At 37.5% G+C, this 20,338-nt stretch overlaps 3 protein-coding genes across 3 annotated transcripts; all 3 read left to right on the top strand.

The window, feature by feature from the left end:
• Window positions 1-2,830: 2,830 nt before the first annotated feature.
• LOC132254199 (protein NODULATION SIGNALING PATHWAY 2-like) lies at window positions 2,831-4,438 on the top strand. The gene has a single exon (XM_059739345.1). It carries the CDS (start codon window positions 2,831-2,833, stop codon window positions 4,436-4,438), a length of 1,608 nt encoding a protein of 535 aa, XP_059595328.1.
• A 1,973-nt stretch (window positions 4,439-6,411) lies between these two features.
• LOC100267833 (lectin-domain containing receptor kinase VI.3-like) lies at window positions 6,412-9,257 on the top strand. The gene has a single exon (XM_010655104.3). The coding sequence runs from the start codon at window positions 6,717-6,719 to the stop codon at window positions 8,886-8,888; it is 2,172 nt and encodes a 723-aa protein (XP_010653406.1). The 5' UTR covers window positions 6,412-6,716; the 3' UTR covers window positions 8,889-9,257.
• Window positions 9,258-10,792: 1,535 nt separating this feature from the next.
• LOC100262680 (L-type lectin-domain containing receptor kinase SIT2) lies at window positions 10,793-12,811 on the top strand. The gene has a single exon (XM_002267561.1). The coding sequence runs from the start codon at window positions 10,793-10,795 to the stop codon at window positions 12,809-12,811; it is 2,019 nt and encodes a 672-aa protein (XP_002267597.1).
• Window positions 12,812-20,338: the final 7,527 nt, after the last annotated feature.

Raw genomic sequence — 20,338 nt, 5'->3', positions numbered from 1 at the left:
CAAAGGCATGGTGAACTGAATTAAGAGGCGTTTGCATCTTAACTTCCTATCAATATCAATATACGTGTTAGCCAATACGGGCACCACAACTTTTCATGCAGTAGCCCAAGAAAATCTTGAATTCTGGACAGGTGGCACCTGGATTAGAAGACAAAGGTCTCCATGTTAATGGTATTAAATTTATATTAAGTTACGGTATGCTCTCTGCTTCAAGACTTTTCCTTCTTGTCCTTATTAACTGGATAAGGATTCATTATCATCCTGACAATGATTAAGTAATAGTTAAGAAACAGCTAAAGCAGGAATCAATTTCCATGTCGACAACGACATGTCTGTTTGAAAGCATTGTGAAGTTGGTGAAATTTTTGAGTAGGAGTATCTTTGAACTAATCTTAAATATTTTCCTGAATAAAAGACCAATGGATGGAAAATTGGTAAAGAAAGAAGCCAAACAACAAAACAAAATGGTAAATTTGATGGGGAGCAAGTAATGGTGTTGATCTAGCATATGGTATTTTTTGTTGATTATATCATAGACTCCCTCTTCCTTCTTCTTTTCCCTTTTTTTTTTGAGGCAGCTAGGCTTAAGAGCTGCCGTGAAAAGCAAAATGGACTCATTCGAAGTAACCAGGTGGTGAATGGCCGAATTATCATTCGTGAACACCTGAACGTGCCCGAAAGAATTTTGTCGTATGCTTGATCATGGATAAGTGGGAGTTTGATAAACATTCCAATATTCATGCGCTTTTGATGTATTTTAATACTATTTGAGGCAATTTTACTATTGATTGACGTTAATAGAATACAGGGTTAGTGACAGATAAACAAACTATTCTTTTATAGGCCTAAAGGTGTCCTCATTTGTGCAGCACTTGCATGAAAGCTTCTCCCAAATTATCTTCATGACCATCGTCTTTTCTTTTAAATTTACTCTATTGGGTCGCATGCTTCAAATCAGGGAATCCGAGGATGCTGAGAGGAAAAGGCTCTGTCTTTTCCATATTTGTCTGGTTGATTCTTTTATATACTATAGCCATATTCCTCTGAACTTTAATCCAAGATATCCTTAGTCCTCGTTCCCAATCAAAGACTCATAATCAACATACAGAGTTTTAAGTCATTAGGGGTGTTTGATGAAATGATGCAGTGGACGGACATCCATGCCTAGGCACCATATTTTTATGATAGATACTTAATTCCTGTCTCCAAACATACAGCCACGACACTAGTCGACGAATCAAACAAAATAAGTAATCTGAATACCTGGGGTTATGGACTCTGATGTGGCACTCAGCAGGCAATCCATTACACGGATGAATCAAACAAACTCAACATTCTATCCATGCGAACGTACTTACGAATTTCAACCTGATATAACATGTAGATTCCTTCCCTTAATCACCATTTGCCAGTATGGCATTAATGATTTTAATTCATTGACGAAAATGACCGAGACATTTGCTCTGAACTCTTGTTATCACAAAAAGTAAGCTGAAAATCTTGACAGTTCAACAAAAAAAAGTTATGGTATGTAGCATTGTCACTGCTGGTCAAGGAATTTTCACTGCCATTGATGAGACGAGACTGCAATCTCAAGTAGTCCAAGGATTTAAATCAAACTCAAGCAAGATGATGGGAAGCAGAAGCTCCATCTGGTGAATGTGTTCTTTCAAACACTGGATGATTCATCTCCATCATCTCCATTGTTATCCTCCATTATCATAAGAGTGTCTTCAAACAAAAAAACTGTTTGCATCATAACTCCCTATCATTACATGCGTTAGTCAAGACGTGCACCTCAACTTTCCATGAATTAGCCCAAGAAGCCTTGAATTCTGGATATGGTGGCTCCTGGATTAGAAGACAAAAGTATGTTAATGGCATCAAATTTATATTAAGTTGCGGCATGCTCTCTGCTTCAAGACTTTTTCTTCTTGTCCGTATTAACTGGACAGCATTTCATTATCATCCTAACAATATCTTGTCCTTATTAACTGGATAACAATTTATTATCATCCTGACAATGATTAAGTAATAGTTAAGAAACAACAAAAGCAGGAATCAATTTACAAGTCGACATTGACAGGTCTGTTTGAAAGCACTGTGAAATTCAATAGATATGGAGCAAACTAGTAAAATTTTTGGGTGGGTGTCTGTCTGTCTGAACTTCTCTCAACCTTGCGCTCATTAAAATAATAATACATGGAAAAAAAAGGTAAATAAACAAGAAAAACAACAAAACAAATTGATAAGTTTGATGAGGAACAACTAATGGTGTTGGTCTAGCTTATGGTATAGTTTGTTGATCATATCTTAGATTCCCTATTCTTTTCTTCTTCTTTTCTTGAGGCAGATAGTCTTCAGAGCTGCTGTGAAAAGCAAAATGAACTCATTCAAAGTAACCAGGTGGTGAATGGCAGAATCATCTTTCATGAACACCTGAACGTGCCTGAAAGAACTAATTAGGCCACAATGCACCAGAATGGAAGCTTAATGAGTAAGCCGTTTGTTTGTTTTTTCCCTTAATATTTATATAATTGTATCACAATCAAGGCTCTCATGAAAGGCCTGGCATTTACTTTGAAAGCGGCACAACCATAAACAAAAGGAGAATAGAACAAGCAGTTATGGTACCTTTCTTGAATATATGGCAAGTATGATATAAAGATTACTTAATTCCCTTCAGAAACGGACAGGGGAGGAAGATGACTTAACTTGGGAATTTTGATGGAAAGAAATCTATCTTGTCTGATTTTGGCCCATCACCTATAAATAGTCAAGCCTTTTATATAGAACTCCAGATCACTTCCTTTGCTCTTCTTGTTAAAAGATGATGCAGCCTGATGAGCTTCTTCAGTTCCCATGGCCATGCTTCAACGACATAGATTCATGTCTTGATGAAATTGCAGTTTATGGACTAGGCATTGATGCAGACATGGAGTCCGGGTTCTCCCTTTTCAACACAATTAAGGACAGTCCTGATGTTGAATTCATCCCATATCCTCCAACAACGTTGTCTGATGAGTACATGGATTTTCCCATTCATATTGATGAGGTTCAACATACACTACCGAATGATGTTTATTCACTAAATTTGGAGGAGTTTGAGACCATTTTGAGCAATGATACTGAGGATACGTTTGGATGGTTGGAGGAGAGACAGAAAAGTTATCCTTCTAAACAACCCTCTGTTGAAGGAGACGACAACTGGAGCTTTAGCCCATCCATGAAGTCAGCTGATGCATCTATGGACGTGGACTCGATTGAAGCTTTGTTAACCTTGCCTACAGAGGACGTGGAAATGGATAATGAACTGAGCATTGTTCATCTGGTCATGGCCTATGGAGAAGCTGTGGAGAAGGGAGAGGCAGAGCTTGCAGTTGTGTTGATGAACCGCATCCAGGAAAAAGTAAGCCCTGCTGGTGAGGTTGTGGAGCGGCTTTCATATTACTTATTCCAACCCACAGACAAGCAAACAAACTACCTCAGACAAGAGTCTGCCAAGAACTTCAATGTAGCCTTCAAAGCGTTCTACCAAATCTTCCCATATGGGAAGTTTGCTCACTTTGCAGCCAACTCGGCAATCCTTGAGGCCATGCCTCACGATGCTGAGACCATACACATAGTTGACTTCGACATGGGAGAAGGGTTACAATGGTCTTCAATGATCGATGCCATAGGGCAACACCACCAAAAGACAGTAAGACTCACATCGATCAAGCGAAGGGAGGAGGGTTATGTTTGTGCTGCTTCACAATGGAGATTCGAGGAGACAAAGAGGCATCTCTACAATCACGCCAGATCCGTTGGCCTAAAGCTGAAGGTAGAGGAGATGGAGCTGCAGGGGTTGATGAATGAGATAAAGAGAACGAAGAAAAAGGGTGGAAGAAGTGAATGGCTGGCTTTTAATTGTATGATGGGCCTTTCACACATGGGGAGTACCGGCAGAAGAAGGCAGGCTATGGAGTTCATGACGGTAGCCAAGGAACTAACTGTCCATTCTAAAAATAACAACAGGGGCATCATAACTTTCGGTGATGGAGATGGCTGGGAGAAACAGAAGAACACTTCGAGTTTTAGGTTATTCTTTAATGAATATTTAATACATTACCAAGCCCTGTTAGAATCAATGGAGTGGACCTTCCCAACTCATTTTGCAGAAGCAAGAATAGCCATGGAGTGTCTCTTTGTGGCACCTCATGTCTCATCTCTGGGTTGGTTCCAGAAGTGGGAGGAGATGAAGGGAGGTGACTCTAATGTTGACTCAATATTGGGGTTGGAGGGGTGGAGAGTGAGCCAAGAGAGCTTAATGGAAGCCAAACAGATGGTGAGAGAAGGGGAGAGTAAATATGGGGTGAAGATTGAAGGAAACAATATGAATATGATGGTCTTAGAATGGAGAGGAGCCCCATTAGTGAGAGTTTCTGCTTGGAGGTAACACACAAATCAAAACAAATACCCTACAAAGAAAATGTGAAAATCAATGCTCAAATGATAATCAATTGACATATGCTTATTTAAGAATTATTTCTCCTTGCTTTCCACAAAATCTAATATAAATAATTATTTTAGTTCTAATCATCACCCAATAATTTGGATTTCCTGGAAGACCAAATATGCTATTCAATTGATGGATTAAATAAAAAATTTGAATCAAGTCTCAAACTCCTCAATTTTTTAAATGGCACTTGTCTTTGAGAATGTTCACCTCTTTGTTCTTCTAATCCATGGAACATTGTGAGACAATGATACCGATTTTTTTTAATCTAACATTGACTTTTTATCCCTTTACATTTTATTATTCAATCTCAATATTTTTAGACTATTAACATGTATTAACTTAGTCAAATCTCATATCATGATAGCACTTGTTATCTATGAAAAATGATTGGGATCAAGACAATTTCATGGATCAAATCATTCTTTCATTAGCCATTACTAATTAAAGCTCGATTTTAGATGATTTTTAGTAAAATTAGTCAAGAAACACAAGGGCTTATTAATAGAAAAACATGAACTCCAATTATAACTATGTTGAAGAAGATGACATATATTTAAACCGAAATATTAATCACGTTATTTAAAATGAATGTCTTATTGAAAATGAATAAAATGTAAGCATCTAGTGACATGTTGAAAGGGACTCGTTAACATCTAAAATTTGATAAAACAAATATAGAACTTAAAACCGTTTGATTTTTAGGAAATTTTAGGGCTTCGAATCAATATTTGTTAAAAATGTAATCTAAATTATTGAAAGTGTATAATAAAATCTATTGAAAATATATAATGAAAACTAAGTTGTTAGATGATGATAAAAATATACTAGAACAAGATATAAACAAATAGGATCAAAGTATAAAAAATAATGAGATAAAAGGTGATTTGGAGATAAAGTACGAAACTTAAAACATGACATGATATAGTTGATCTCGGCTTTTGGTATTGTATCAAGAGAAAACCAAAATAAATAAATAGATAAAGGAAGGAAGGAAAATTAAAAGTTAAAAGTATGAACTAAATAAATACTTTTCATTGAGTTTTTAAAATTTATTTCTTTTATTCTATTTAGAATTTTATTTCTTTTTCTAAAGAAGGAAGAACTTAAAATTTTATACACCTTAAAACCATTTGTATTATATTTAATTTTTATTTTTTTTGGAATTTAAATGATAAATTGAACAAGAAAACTTGGATTTTACTGCATAATTCAAATAAAACAACTAAATATAAATTGAATAAAACTTTCTCTCATGATTCTTCAAATTTATTTATTATTCTTTCAAAATTTGTAAGTTTCTAAATAATTTCTATTAATTATATATAACATTTTTTTAATTATTTGAATTTTTTTTGTTCTTCATATGATTCAAATAAACTTAAAAGATGATGATTATTATGATTATAATGATTATAATTATTTTAATGTTTAGAGAATGTAATGGGTCATCTTTAATAATGTATCCAAGAAGAGATCATCACCACACATCTCATGCTTCACCTCGTGGTATATATGATAAATAACAAAATTCAATTCCATAGAAAAACCATCCAATCCAAGAAATCCAGATCAAAGGGTGATGGAGGCCATGCCAATTGGAATAATCAATGAGTACAAATAATGGTAAAAGTGACCCACATCCCGTTCATACCACCGCCCAACGATGAATCAAACAAACCGCTATCTAACGCCATATGACCTGATCGTGCTAAATTTGCTCGATGTTCAAATGTGAAAGTAGTTTACGAGTTCATTTTCTTTATTTTTCTTGGGTCAACATCAATTGCACGCCTACCAGGAAAAACCCAGTCTTCTTATTTGCTAGACTTTCACGCGTCGTTGATTTATCATTCAATTTCGCACGAAAATAAATATAAAGCATTTCCACTTCATTTTTGTCGACTGTTTTTAGTAATTTAATATGATAAGAGAAACTTTTTCAAAAACTTTTATATGTACAAGACCTTCAATAGGCGAATACAAGACAGAAGGCCAAGTAGCCTTGTAGAGGCGGCATTGGATTTGGAAGTCAACGTGATCATGCGGTTGATGTGGTCTCGAGGGCATGATCAGAGGGTGAGCAAGTCTAGAGGCTTGAAAGGTTCAAACCTGTATGGCTGTATCAGCACGGCTCTTCTCCCAGTATCGTGGCATGGGGTGAAAATGGAATATGACATGACTGTCTCATTGTCACTGTCGTCGCTCCCAACTCCTAATGCCGTTTAGCGTTTCTTCACAATCAATGCTTCTTGACTTCGACAATTCCACTTCTCCGGTCTTCTCTCTGAAATCTATATCATTATCTTCCTCAACTGGTTCTTCTCTTATTCACGCTTCCATGGCCTCCTCCTTTTCTTTAGCTCCTTGCCTTCTCTTCCTCCTTTTCTTCTTTTTCATCGTTAATGGCGCTGCACAATCTCAGTCTTCATCTCTTGATTTTGTGTACAATGGTTTCAATCGCACAGAAAAAAACTTCACTCTGAAGGGTGCCACTATTATAAAACCCAGTGGCGCACTTAAGCTCACCAACAGGTCACGTGATGTAATCGGGCATGCATTCTATCCTGACCCAATCAATCTGTTGAACTCTTCCAACAATATTTCTTCATTCAGCACCTCCTTTGTTTTCTCAATCATTCCCTCCGGCTCTGACGGAGGCGGCTACGGCCTCGCATTTTTGTTATCACCATCTACAGACCTACAAGGGGCTGACAGTGGGCATTTTCTGGGAATTCTCAACTCCACGAATGATGGTGATGAATCAAACCACATCTTTGCGGTTGAATTCGATACAGTTAACGGACACAATGAAGGTAAAAGCAGTGAAGGTAACCATGTTGGAATCAACATCAATAAGATGGATTCAATTGCCTCAGAACCTGCTTCATATTATGTCAATGATACAGACAAGAAGGAAGAGGTAAATTTGGACAGTGGACATATCCAAGCTTGGATCGACTACGCGGATGGTGTTGTGAATGTCACAATCGCTCCATTATCGGTTCCGGACAAACCAATGAAACCACTCATGTCTAAAGAAATCGAGCTACCTGGGGTTGTCACGAACAGTATGTATGTTGGTTTTTCTGCATCCACGGGAGAAGAGAGGAGCTCTCATTACATATTGGGATGGAGTTTTTGCATCAATGGAACAGCTCGTCCGCTCAATCTTTCTATACTCCCAGTGCCACCAATTGAAACAGACTCATCCTCTCTGCATACTGGAATTAAGGTTTTAATTACGGGTTTAGCTGTGATCCTTTTAGTGTTTGGAGCATGGTTGATTCGTTTGTTGTATAGAAGGAAGATGAAGCCTGAAGATCTCGAAGATTGGGAGTTGGATTATCCTCACAGGTTCAGGTATAAGGATCTTTACACATCCACAAAAGGTTTCAAGGTCAGTGAGGTGATTGGAGTGGGTGGCTTCGCCACAGTGTACAAGGGTGTGTTACCTACAAATGGGAACGAAGTTGCAGTCAAGAAGATAGTCCAGAATTTAACTCATGGAATGAGGGAATTCGCTGCGGAAATCGAAAGCTTGGGAAGATTAAGGCACAAGAACCTGGTCAATCTTCAGGGATGGTGCAAGCACAAGAATGACCTCCTTCTTGTCTACGATTACATCCCGAATGGAAGTCTTGACTCTCTCCTCTTTCACCCCCCAGACAACTTTGTTTTGAGCTGGGATCAGAGATTCAAAATCCTCAGAGGCATCGCTGCTGGGCTGCTATATCTGCATGAAGAATGGGAGAAAGTGGTAATCCACCGCGACGTCAAGGCCAGTAATGTCCTCATAGACTCTGACATGAACGGCAGGCTTGGAGATTTCGGCCTTGCAAGGCTATATGATCACGGCAAAAACTCCCATACCACGAGCGTGGTTGGCACAATAGGGTATATTGCACCTGAGTTGACTCGCACTGGGAAGGCCTCCACATCCTCTGACGTGTTCGCATACGGGGTTCTACTCCTTGAAGTGGCCTGTGGGAAAAGGCCTATTCGCCCAGCCGATTCACAGTCTTCAGATCACTTCATATTGATGGACTGGGTGTTTGAATGCTATCAAGCGGGTCAAATTCTGGACGCAGTGGATCCAAGGATGAACTCAGTGTATGTTGTTGAAGAGGTGGAGCTGGTTTTGCGATTAGGCCTCTTCTGTAGTCACCCAAGACCAGAAGCCAGGCCTACCATGAGACAAGTGACGCGATATCTCAGTAGAGATGATCCGCTTCCTATCGTTGACGATTGGGCTGCCCCTGATTCTTCGCGGTTCAGCGATATAAGCCCAAGATTCTTACAAATTGTTTCAACAGATACAATCACAAGTTCTTGTCGTTCATCTTCAGTCGGCTACATCTCTTCCGGCTCCATACGAGCTGGCAGATAGTGAGTTGTAGGTAGCTCTTAACGTGTACAATTTTTTATATCCTTCATTAAGGTTTATCTTCAATTTACATTTATCAATCAGTCACCTTCCAGTATGCAATATGCGCATACTTGTGTAGGCTGCTTGTTTACGATGTTTTTGAGTCTTAATTAGTTCAGTTTCTCATCACAAATCCCGATATTGTTTAGGAGGGGAACAATTGTTTTTAGGTTCATGGCAGCATGATTTCTTACTCTGGGGAAGTGGGATCGATCCATGTATATGATAACCGGAAACATTGTTCTTATGATTTTTTATTAAAATTCTCAAGTATCCATCTTGGTTGTTAGGCCTTTTGCATGCAATATATTAAACAAATAACACTCCAAATGACTTGTCAATTTATTCATTACCGAAGTTCATTGTTTCTCTTTGCTTGTGGTATACCTCCAAATCCCACTTGACAATCATGGCATGCTACAAAACGAAAGGAGAGTCCTTTCACAGAATTAATAATTGAGCAGTCCAGTAGTACAAAATGGTATCCTCCACCTTTGAAATCGTATGGAAGCCCATAATATTCGCCAAGATGATAGGCAACTTGGAAAGAGACATATAACAGTGATTTAGATTTATTCTCCACACACTTTCTCCAAATTTGCATCCTTAATTATTATAAAAAATATATCAAATATAATAAAAATTAGTTAAATATTTATATATTTTAAAATTATTTAATATTTATATATTAAAAAAATAAGTGAAATGAATTTATAAAAATGAAAATAAAAATTTATTAATTTTTATTTTATTTTTTCAAATCTTCCTTTTTATTTTTCTCTTTCTAATATTTTCTCCGTCGGATTGGGATATCTCATAGCCCACGTGGCTCAACTTTTCTTCTTACGAATATGAGAAAAAACTAGTCATATAAAAGAGAGATGAGACTTTGAGAACACGTGGCTCAACTTTTCTTCTTACGAATATGAGAAAAAACTAGTCATATAAAAGAGAGAGGAGACTTTGAGAACTGTTTCCACTGTACTTGGTCGGAAGTAGATTTGTTCGAGAAAGTATCTTCCATGCATAATACATGTACCCTTGTGCTTACGCTGTTGAAAGGTTTTAGGAAGCTTCCAAACGAAAATTAACTTCTAGAGAGAGAAGGGATTAGGTCCACTGACCTACAAATACAGGAAGCTCACCAAAAATTCATGTGAATGTTGAAAACAGCCATAGAAATTGGGCATTCCCTTAGGCCACAGGTTCGAGATTGAAAAAACCTATAAATTGTGGAGGCCTTGAGATCATGATGATGCCACCATCACGGCATCACCCGAATTAGTAAAGTTTGTGGTGGGCTTAAAAATGATACTTTTCATATCTTGATGTGGAATAGTTGAGAGTATCCCAATCAGATTTTTAATACTAAAAGGAAAACATATTTAATTCAACAGTTGTAGACAAAATAGCATTACTTTAATCATGTAGTTTCAGTTCAATTTTGCCACAAATTTGAAGAATTAATTAAAAAATTATTAAAGTACATAAATTAAATAATTAACCAGCTCATTTCATGACTTGTTACTGATTTTGAGGTCTGTTGTAGGGAAATATGTTCGTTTAATCAGGTCCTTTATTCTACATGTGATTGATGTTCACCATTATACTAATTAACTTTACTTAAGAGACAGAAAAGAAATGATTCATTCTTTGAATCTGTTCGTTTGGCAAGAAAGGATAGCAGCCGCAGGTACTGGTAAAATTTGGCAACTTTTGGTGCAAATTACCTTTCATTTTTCTTCAGGGAAAACTCTAGCATACTAGTTCAAAAAAACCAAGGCATCAAATCAAGTCAATAGTAGTTAATCCGATATTGAGCCCTGCTCGTCTTCCACCTTTGGTTCATGATCACCCAAATGGCCATGGTAGTAGTTCCTTCTCCGCTTTTATTCCTCTTCTTTCTTGTCAACTTAGCCTGCTCTGACAACACCCAATTCATCTTTCAAGGGTTTAAAGGCGCTTCCATTAAAAATTTGAGCCTCAATGGTGCTTCCTTCATCACCTCAACTGGTGCACTTCAGCTTACTAATTCCTCCAAAAACCTCATTGGCCGGGCGTTCTACTCATTGCCTCTGCACATGTTCAAGGCCAATTCACAAACTGTTTCCTCATTTACCACCACTTTTGTTTTTGTCACTGTTCCCCTAGACCCTGAAAATGGTGGCGGTCATGGACTGGCCTTCACTCTAGCTCCTTCCAAGCATCTTCCAGGAGCTCGATCCGGGCAATATCTAGGGGTTTTGGGTCCAGGAAACAATGGTAACTCCTCAAATCATGTTTTTGCAGTTGAGTTCGACACTGTTAGAGGCAGCACTATCTTCAACGACATTGATGCCAATCATGTTGGCATCGACATCAACAGCATGAATTCTACAGCATCAAAGACAGCTTCTTATTATGCCAATCACACCCACCCTAAAGAACCACTTAAATTGGAGAGTGGGACTCCAATTCAGGCATGGATAGAGTATGATGCAACAAAGAAGAGTGTTAATGTGACTATATCGCCTTTGTTTGTGCCTAAACCAGTTAGGCCACTCTTGTCCACCCGAGTTGATTTATCTCATATTCTCAAGGAAACCATGTATGTAGGCTTCTCTTCAGCTACAGGCAAGCTCTCCAGCTCACATTACATCCTGGGGTGGAGTTTTCGGATGAATGAAGTGGCGGTTCCACTCAATCCTTCACGGCTTCCTTCATTTCTAAGAGCAAAGAAATCAGAAAAGGTAAGAAAGAAGGCTATTGGGATAGGAGCAGGATGTTCAGCTACAACAGTTCCCTTGCTTATGATTGTTGTGTGCATCTACTTGTGTTGTTTGCAGAGGTTGAAGTATAAGGATGTTGTAGAGGATTGGGAACTGCAGTGCTCTCATAGGTTCCCATACAAAGACTTGTTTATAGCCACCAAAGGTTTCAAGGACAGCGAGATCCTTGGGTCAGGAGGATTTGGTTGTGTGTACAAGGGAGTGTTACCTGCAACCATAGAGGAAGTCGCGGTTAAGAAAATCTCTCACAATTCCAGACAAGGGATCAGGGAGTTCATGATGGAGATAGCAAGCTTAGGACGCATGAGACACAAGCATCTAGTACATCTCCGTGGATGGTGCAAGCACAAAGACGAACTCCTCCTAGTTTATGACTTGATGCCCAATGGAAGCCTTGGGGACATTCTCTTCAATCACAAAAAGTCGGGGATTCTCAATTGGGAGCAGCGATTCAGGATCTTGAAAGGCGTTGCTTCTGCACTATTATATCTTCATGAAGAATGGGAGCAAGTGGTTGTCCATAGAGATGTGAAGGCCAACAATGTGTTAGTTGATGCAGATATGAACGCAAGACTGGGGGATTTCGGGCTTGCCAGGTTGTATGATCATGGGAAGGAAGCCTGCACCACACATATAGTAGGCACATTAGGATACATGGCACCAGAATTATCACGAACAGGAAAGGCCACAACTCATTGCGACGTATTTTCTTATGGTGCAATGCTCCTCGAAGTAGCTTGTGGCAGGCCACCAATTGACCCAAATGCCTCATCCAATCAGGTATTGCTGTCGGACTGGGTAAGGGAGCGCTGGGTAGCAGGCTGTATTATTGAGGCAGCCGATCCCAAGCTTGACAATGAATATGTAAGTGAGGAGATGGAACTAGTCATGAAGCTGGGGCTCATTTGTTGTCAAAAGATGCCAGAAGCGAGGCCAACTATGAGGCAGGTGACCTGTTACCTAGATGGAAGTGATAATCTCCCTAGTGACATTTCGCCAGAATATCTCAATGTGAATGAGAATAAATTGTATGCAGACTTATGTTCATCATCTCTGGGTGGCACCATGGGAGGTGGCGTGATCAGTTCCGGTTCACTGAAAGACGGCAGATATTAAAAGCTTTAGTTTAATAGTATGTTTCCACTATATTATAATGGGAGAAGGGAAGTGGTTACATCTCTTTATGATATGAAAATGGTTGTATTAGAAGCTCTAGTCGGTGATAAAAGTACTGTTAGGAGAGTGAAATGTTATGATAACACTTGGGTACTTAAACCAAATTAAAGGGATGAAGGCATATTAAATAAAGAAAACATCTGAGAAAATTAGTATTAGGATATATCAAACATGGGTATGTGAATGAACATAAACTTGTTTTACATATATAATGTGACCATGCATCTTATTTGAAACATCTAGCCATTGATTTAAAAAGGTGCTTTGCTATATTGCCATATGCCCTAAGCACACAACACAACTCAATAGTTTAATGAATCCAACTAGGGTTTTGAGTTTTGCCCATCAAGGTTTCCATTTATCTTGTATATTTGGCTTTACGGTTGATCAAGGTAGATTTAGAGTGTCTTTACAGTGATTTTAAGAAGTGTTTTTAATCTTTTTAATACTTGAAAAACAAAAAATTTGAAGTATTAGAAATGGAAAAAACACTTCCTAGAATCACTATTAAGTATATTTTTAGAGTGCGTTTGTTAGTAATTTTAAAAAGTATTTTTAGTCTTTTTAACATTTAAAATTTTTTATATTTTAATCATTAAAAAAGTTGAAAACACTTCCTAAAATTATTATCAAACACATTCTAAAAGTATGTTTGATAGTGAATTTAGGAAGTGATTCTACTTTTTTTAACACTTAAAAATTTTTATTTTTCAAGTAAAAAAAAAAAATAAAAACACTTCCTAGAATCATTGTTAAACGTATTCTTAGAAGCATTTTTAATATTTTTAATACTTGAAATTTTTTATGATTAGAAACACTTCCTAAAATCACTATTAAACACATTTTTAATCAAATTAATTAAGTGATTAGAGGTATACCAAATTAACAACAAACAACGCTAGTGCCATAATAGACATCTATTGTCAGACATGAAATTATTTTTCATAAAATCAAACTAAAACTTTAAAACTTTGTTTAGGAAGTGTTTTAAAAGGGTTTTGAAAAATCATTCTTTGATATTTTAGAAGAAAAAAAAAACTATTTGAGTATCTAAAATATTCTTGATCTGTTTTTTTTATACTTTGTTTTAAATCATTCTTCAATTTATATAATTATTTTTAAAAAATAACTCTTAAAAAATAAATGAAAATAATTAAAATATATTATTTGAAAACATATATTTTTTATGTTTTTTAGAATATAATTGTAGACCCTAAATTTTGTCCCTTTAGCACATGTCTTTGAGTTCGTTTTCAGTACTTCAAAATAGTTCCTTGGTGGCCCATGGCTACTCATACCACTTACCTTTTTCTGAGTCACCTCGGAGATTTTGGTCGAGGGATTATCTGACCCATTATTGTGACCCTTGGCAGCCCTATTTTAGACTTAGGCTTTTCGTTCATTTTTAGGATAGCTTTTAGGGTAGCTCATTTAGGCACCCTAGGCCCACTTAGGCACTTAGGCTCATTTAGGCACCCTAGGCCCACTTAGGCACTTAGGCCCATTTAGGCACCCTAGGCCCATTTAGGCACTTAGGCCCATTAGGTCCACCTTGGCCCACTTAGTCTCACCTTGGCCCATTAATCTTTGTTTTTAGTATGACTTGTATGGTTGTATGACCCATTTATCTCATTTACTTATTTATTTATCTTTATTTTTTATTATTACTAACCACTTTTATTTGATCATTTATTATGGTTTTATTTATTCATTTGTTTTAATTTATTTTCATTATTATCAATCATTTTTTTTAGTTATTTATTTATTTAGTATTCTTTACTTATTTATTTATTATCTTGTTATTTATTCATTTATCTATTATTATCATTTTATATTCTCCGATTTATTTATTTAGTTATTTATTTATTTTATTATTTATTATCTATTTTATTATTTATTTATTTATTTAATTTAATAATTTGAAATTTTTATGGAAGAAGTCTACCATTGGAGAAGTTTTTGAAAACGGTAAAACTCTTTAAATGATATGCATGGATTGTAGGTGATATGCTTGGATTGGTATTGTTTTAAATTCAAAAAAAAAAGGAGTTTTTCCGGTGCATAAGATAAAATCTGGAGAGAGGAAGACTCCTCACGTAGAAGGACTGTTATTTGCTATAAAAAAGCTTTAACAGATAGGTATAAAAAAAGACTTTCGGCACATAGAAAGAAGGAGAAAACAGAGAGAGAGAGAGAAAAGAAATGGGATTTTCAGAGAAGACTTTCTAGTGAGAAGCTGTCGGTGGAGAAGAAGGAGAGGGCGGTTGAAGAAATCTCAGACGACGAACCAGTGGGATCTCCTTGCCAGAAGAGAGCGTTCCTCGGTATGTTTGTTGAGAACTCCTTACTTATTGATATTATCACTTTGTTCTGTATCCTCTCTGGTTAGTGTTCTTTTACCATTGTTTTTTTGTTAGGATATGAAAGTGATATTGGTCTTCTCTTCTCTCATATTCTTTTAGTTTCATCTAATCATAAATCTGAACGTAATCTCAATCACACCACTGGTCTGCGAATCTATCGACTTCAGAAAGAAACCAGGATCCTATTTAATGTCTAGTTTCCTTGTTTATTTTGTTATGGATATCCTGTATTTTGTTTCGTTTACTACTCTACATCTAATATCCCGATCCATGTCCCTGTTTTTGGCTCACATCTTTGAATTTACTCCGGACGTTTGGTTTCGTGTTCTGATTTGCATTTGAGAGAGAGGGTTCAGTACATGACAAGCCATACATCGTGTTAAATGGAAATTTGAATTTTTTTTCACTGGAGATTTTAGATTTCAAGAAGTGGTTTGCATAGGAACTCTTCCTGAAGTCGGACCTTCGACAAGCCATTCAATTCCTAGTCATTCCTAATCTCCAGCGTTCCTCTATCTGAATTTCAGATAGATTTGGTTACCTACTTCCCGAAAACACTAGAAACTGAGTCCACTCCTTTTAGGTCACTGCTTTCTCATCATTCGCGGGATGGGTCTTCCACATCTGCTTGTGTTCCTGTTCCTGACATGAAGACCCTAACTAGTTCGTTGCGATCTTCTCGTTTTGAAGCCCTAGATGATCAAAGTTTGGTTCCTACTTCGCCAAGGTCTTGGAACAGAGAAACTAAACCACCATTCTCTTCACACCTTCCTCGAGAAATTGAACCCACTATGGTGGGTGCTGGGCTGGTAAATCTAGGCAACACAATGCTTTCTTAATGCAGTGCTCCAATGCTTCACGCACACTGTCCCCCTTGTCCAAAGCCTTCGTTCTTGCAATTATGCCATGCCTTGTCATAGTTTGTGTTTCTGCCATTGGTTTCTGTTTATATTAAAGAATGATCCGACTTTGTTAGTTCCATCGTAATATCCAGAAGTTCCTTCTTCTTTCTCCCATGTTCAAGCCTGTTGAAAGTGCATGTATGATACATGGCTTTGAATGATTGCCCATCTACGTGTTTCCCTTCCCCTTGCCATCCTTTTGCTATATCTTATAGCCTTTGTTCATGGTTTGCGGGTCGGGTTGCAAGAACGTCTTATCGTTTGCAATGATTAACACCCGAGCCATCCTCATTTGGCTGATCAATGTCACTGGGGAAGTCCTTGGAGGGCGGTTGCTACTCTTGATATTACAGGTGATATGGTGGTATTTGTGGGTTTTGTTGAGGGTATTTAGGTTCAGATCGAAACTGCCCATCTGAGGTCCTGGATGAAAGAATCAATCCTGTGTCGGTTGTTTGTCTCAATTATCTATAAGATAGACAAGTGTCCTTATTAGCAACAGGTGAAAGAATGGGTATGCAGATAGATCCAAGCCAAGTTGGAGAGTGGTGTCGGACACGCGCTTGATGAAGGAAACATTGAGGTTCTTGGATATAAGCATGGTCCTACCATCAGATCTGATGTGACAACCAATATGTTGTGTCACAAGGAAGAAATATTTGAACCAATACTTCTCTGCATGGCCATGCGAATTCCGAGCATATATACTCCTTGACTGGGACGACGTTCATAATGTTGGCCACGTGTGAACTATTTTTTTTTGAAGGTGGGAATTTTGCGAATTCATTTCAGCGCCCAATTTTGTGTGTATTTGATCAGACTTTGGGCTGTCAGTTGGAACCCAGCACGACTTTAGTTATTGGCCGCTTGTTCACGATATGCTAGATTTGAAGCTTAATAGGTTGGAGTATGGGGCAGACCTCTAGCACTGCTAGGTTTGCCTGACACAGGTGGACAGATTGCTTATATGCTGGATCAAGTGCGTGCCTTGGAAAATGAGATGCTTCTTAAGATACAAAAGCAAGGACTTGATGTCATTCCTAAAATTCTCATAGTTACCCGACTTATACCTGATGCAAAGGGGGCCACACGCAATCAGAGACTTGAAAGAATCAGTGGTACAGAACATACACATATTTTTTGAGTACCATTTAGAACTTGAAAATATGCACATATTCTTTTTTGATCCTTGCTGCCAGTTTTCACTCAACCACTGACCCTTTAATTTCAAAATTCATTTCGACAACTTTAGGATATCTGTAAAAAATTTCCAGAAATTTTATGACTTTCCTCACTTCTTGAACTTGAATTTGAGGTTTTGTTTGAGTTAGAAAGTCATTCTGAGATAGAAGATATAAATGAGTCTTTAGGGGGACTCCGTTTTCACATAGTTCTGGACACCCAAGATCTTTTGGAAAAAATAAAATACTAGAGGACTTTTTAAAATTGATTCAACATTTTTTCTCAATTATAAGCTTCTTGAAATTGATTTTAGACACATAAAATATTAGAAAATATGCATTTTTGAGGGAGATATGATTTTTCAAAGTTGTGCCTACTGCGCATGCTGGAGTTTGTACATCTGATTAGATTTATAGTTTTAAAAATATTTTTGAGTACTATTCGACCCCGAATATATTTTTTATGTGATATAGACATTTTGAAATATGTGTGTGATTTTTTTTATGATTTTATAGGATCATTTATTATTTTTTAAAAATCCATTTATGCACGTCACTTTTCCTTATCTAATCTGGACTTTGTAGAACCTTTAGGTGCCTTTGCGATAATCTGTCTTTTGAACGAGTGTTTGGCTTTCGGTATGTTAATCTAGGTGTGTAGGAGTTGTTTCCTGAAATTTTTTGTAATCAAATTCCACTCTAAACCATTTTTTTAGGAATTGTTTTATGATGCTTCATTTTCTAACCGCATGCTGATGGTTTTATACCTTACTTGAAATTGTTATTATTTTTGAAGTCATTTAATTTGTCTTAGCTCAATTTTGGCTTTGAAACTGTATATTAGATATAATGGATATTTCATATAATTTATGCTTGCCCTAACCAATTTAGCATTTTTCGAGGAATCTTATAAAATATACTTGCTATCCAGGTACGTTCTCTATCCTCTAATTCCAAAATTCTATGAAAATGCATGCTATCATGAGCTATATCCATGCTTTGATTTAATCCTTGGGTGCTTAGATGTATGTTTGACTTGCTTGGATGAAATGCATGTTGCGTGCTATATCTCTATACTAACTTTGATGTCTTGTGATAGCGCTTGAAAAGTCGTTCAGGTACGCACTTCGATTCCCTCTCATGGTTTGTTTTCTTATTAGGCATGCAATATTTGAAATCACCTAGTCTACTTAGGTATCCATGATCAACCATTTAATTGCCACGCTTCCCTTAACTTAGTCAGTAGAGACCTTTTTAGGGCTTAGAGGGGTGCTACCTCCTAGAGGTACCTTCCCAATAAGTAACCTGATCCCCGGACTTAGACTCGGGTTTCTCAAAGACATGCTTTTTCCAAAACTATGGAGTCACTTTTTAGGGTTTTTCTTTCTTGTTTTATTTTCCCTTCAAAATAAAAATAAAATAGGTGGCGACTCCAACTTTTTTTCAAAAATCAATTTTTCACAAATAAAAAGCGAGTCTCGCCGATCGAGTGGGGGCGCACGTGAAAAATGCGGGTCCACAAATTGGCGACTCCACTGGGGATTTGAGGATCAAGCTTGAACACTAGTTAAGGAAAATGTGGCGTTTAATTGGTCGATTAGTGGATACCTCTCTTTTTAGGCAAGGTGATTTGATTTGCTATCTTAACATGATTGATTGCCTTGGATGATCACTTGATTGTTTTGCTCACTTAGCATGATTCACTCTCACATATGTTAAATAGGACTTTGTTTGTTTGATATTTATTTGATTCGCATGACTGTTTGAAGTGATCACTTAACTGTTTGTTCACTTTAGCATGATTCACTCTCACATATGCTAGATAGGACTTTGATTGTTTGATATTTATCTGCTTCACATGACTGCTTGTTGCATGACAACCCTTTCTCTTGCATGTTCGTATGATTGCTTGTCTTCATTCACTATCTCACTTTAGACCTTAGGTTTTTCGGATGCACCCACATCTTTCATTGTGCACTTTAGATTATCCTTGAGTGTTGAGAGATGGGAGAGCCTTCACCATTAAGAAACCCCCTGGGAACGCGAGGAAGTGCATGTGTGGAGGTGATGACCACCTTGCATGGAAGCACCCCGTCTCCTTGGAGGCGTGCAGAGGGTTGCGTACTGCCGGAGGGTACGATCGCTTTTGCTAGGGATCCTTTAACCCACCCATCTTATCTTATAGAGCCACCTCAACCTTGTAGGTTAGCCTAGACCTAATTAAGATTTCATTTCTACACGTGGGTGCATCTGTGGACCTTCAGAGCTGCCTTGGTCACAATTGGGTTCAGTTATCCTCTTCATGGTCTCCTTTTGGTGTGCTCAGAGATTGGTACATGTTTGAGTCTCAGTTGGGCCACCTTTCTGCATTGTGATTAGTGTGTTTCCACCTCTTCTGAGCTTTCTTCATGTCATTTCTCTTTCCACGTCTTTGTACCTTATAGGAATGTTACTCGCTTCAGTTTGGATTTGACTTTTTATATTAGAGTTGGAGATAAATTGGTCAAGGTTTCAAAGCATTCAAGTATGGATCCTCAGCATGATACAGTTGATCGAATTACAGTCACCATGACTCCATTCAGGATGCATTAGCAGGTTTGAGCCAGATGATTGATGGACAGTGAGATAGATAGCATCCAGTTCAAGATGAGATGTCGTATGATTCATTACCAACCACCCCCACCACCCAGTTAGCCAGTGACATTGTTGAGGGTGACTTCGTATGATGAGTTTAGTGGATTATGAGTCAAAGTTTATCAGATGAGAGTTATTATAGAGGACGTTAGTTTTTCTCAGATGGGAGATTTGATTAACATGGTTTTTCTTCATGATGAGCCTGAGATAGACGTATTGGATGATAGTAGGATGCTTGGCACAGATTAGCCCGAGATAGTTCACTTTCTTGATATGCTTGAGATCTTCATTGTTGAGAGTTCAGAAGAGATTCAGTTTATTTATGTTGGGGCATCCCACTTATGTTGATGATATGTTTGAGGACGATATTAGCCCGGTTATGGTCAT

Source organism: Vitis vinifera, chromosome 8 (genome assembly GCF_030704535.1).
Source record: "Vitis vinifera cultivar Pinot Noir 40024 chromosome 8, ASM3070453v1".
In the NCBI taxonomy this organism is placed as follows: domain Eukaryota; kingdom Viridiplantae; phylum Streptophyta; class Magnoliopsida; order Vitales; family Vitaceae; genus Vitis; species Vitis vinifera.
The sequence above is the reverse complement of the archived record's forward strand: the minus strand, read 5'-3'. Positions and strand labels throughout refer to the sequence as shown.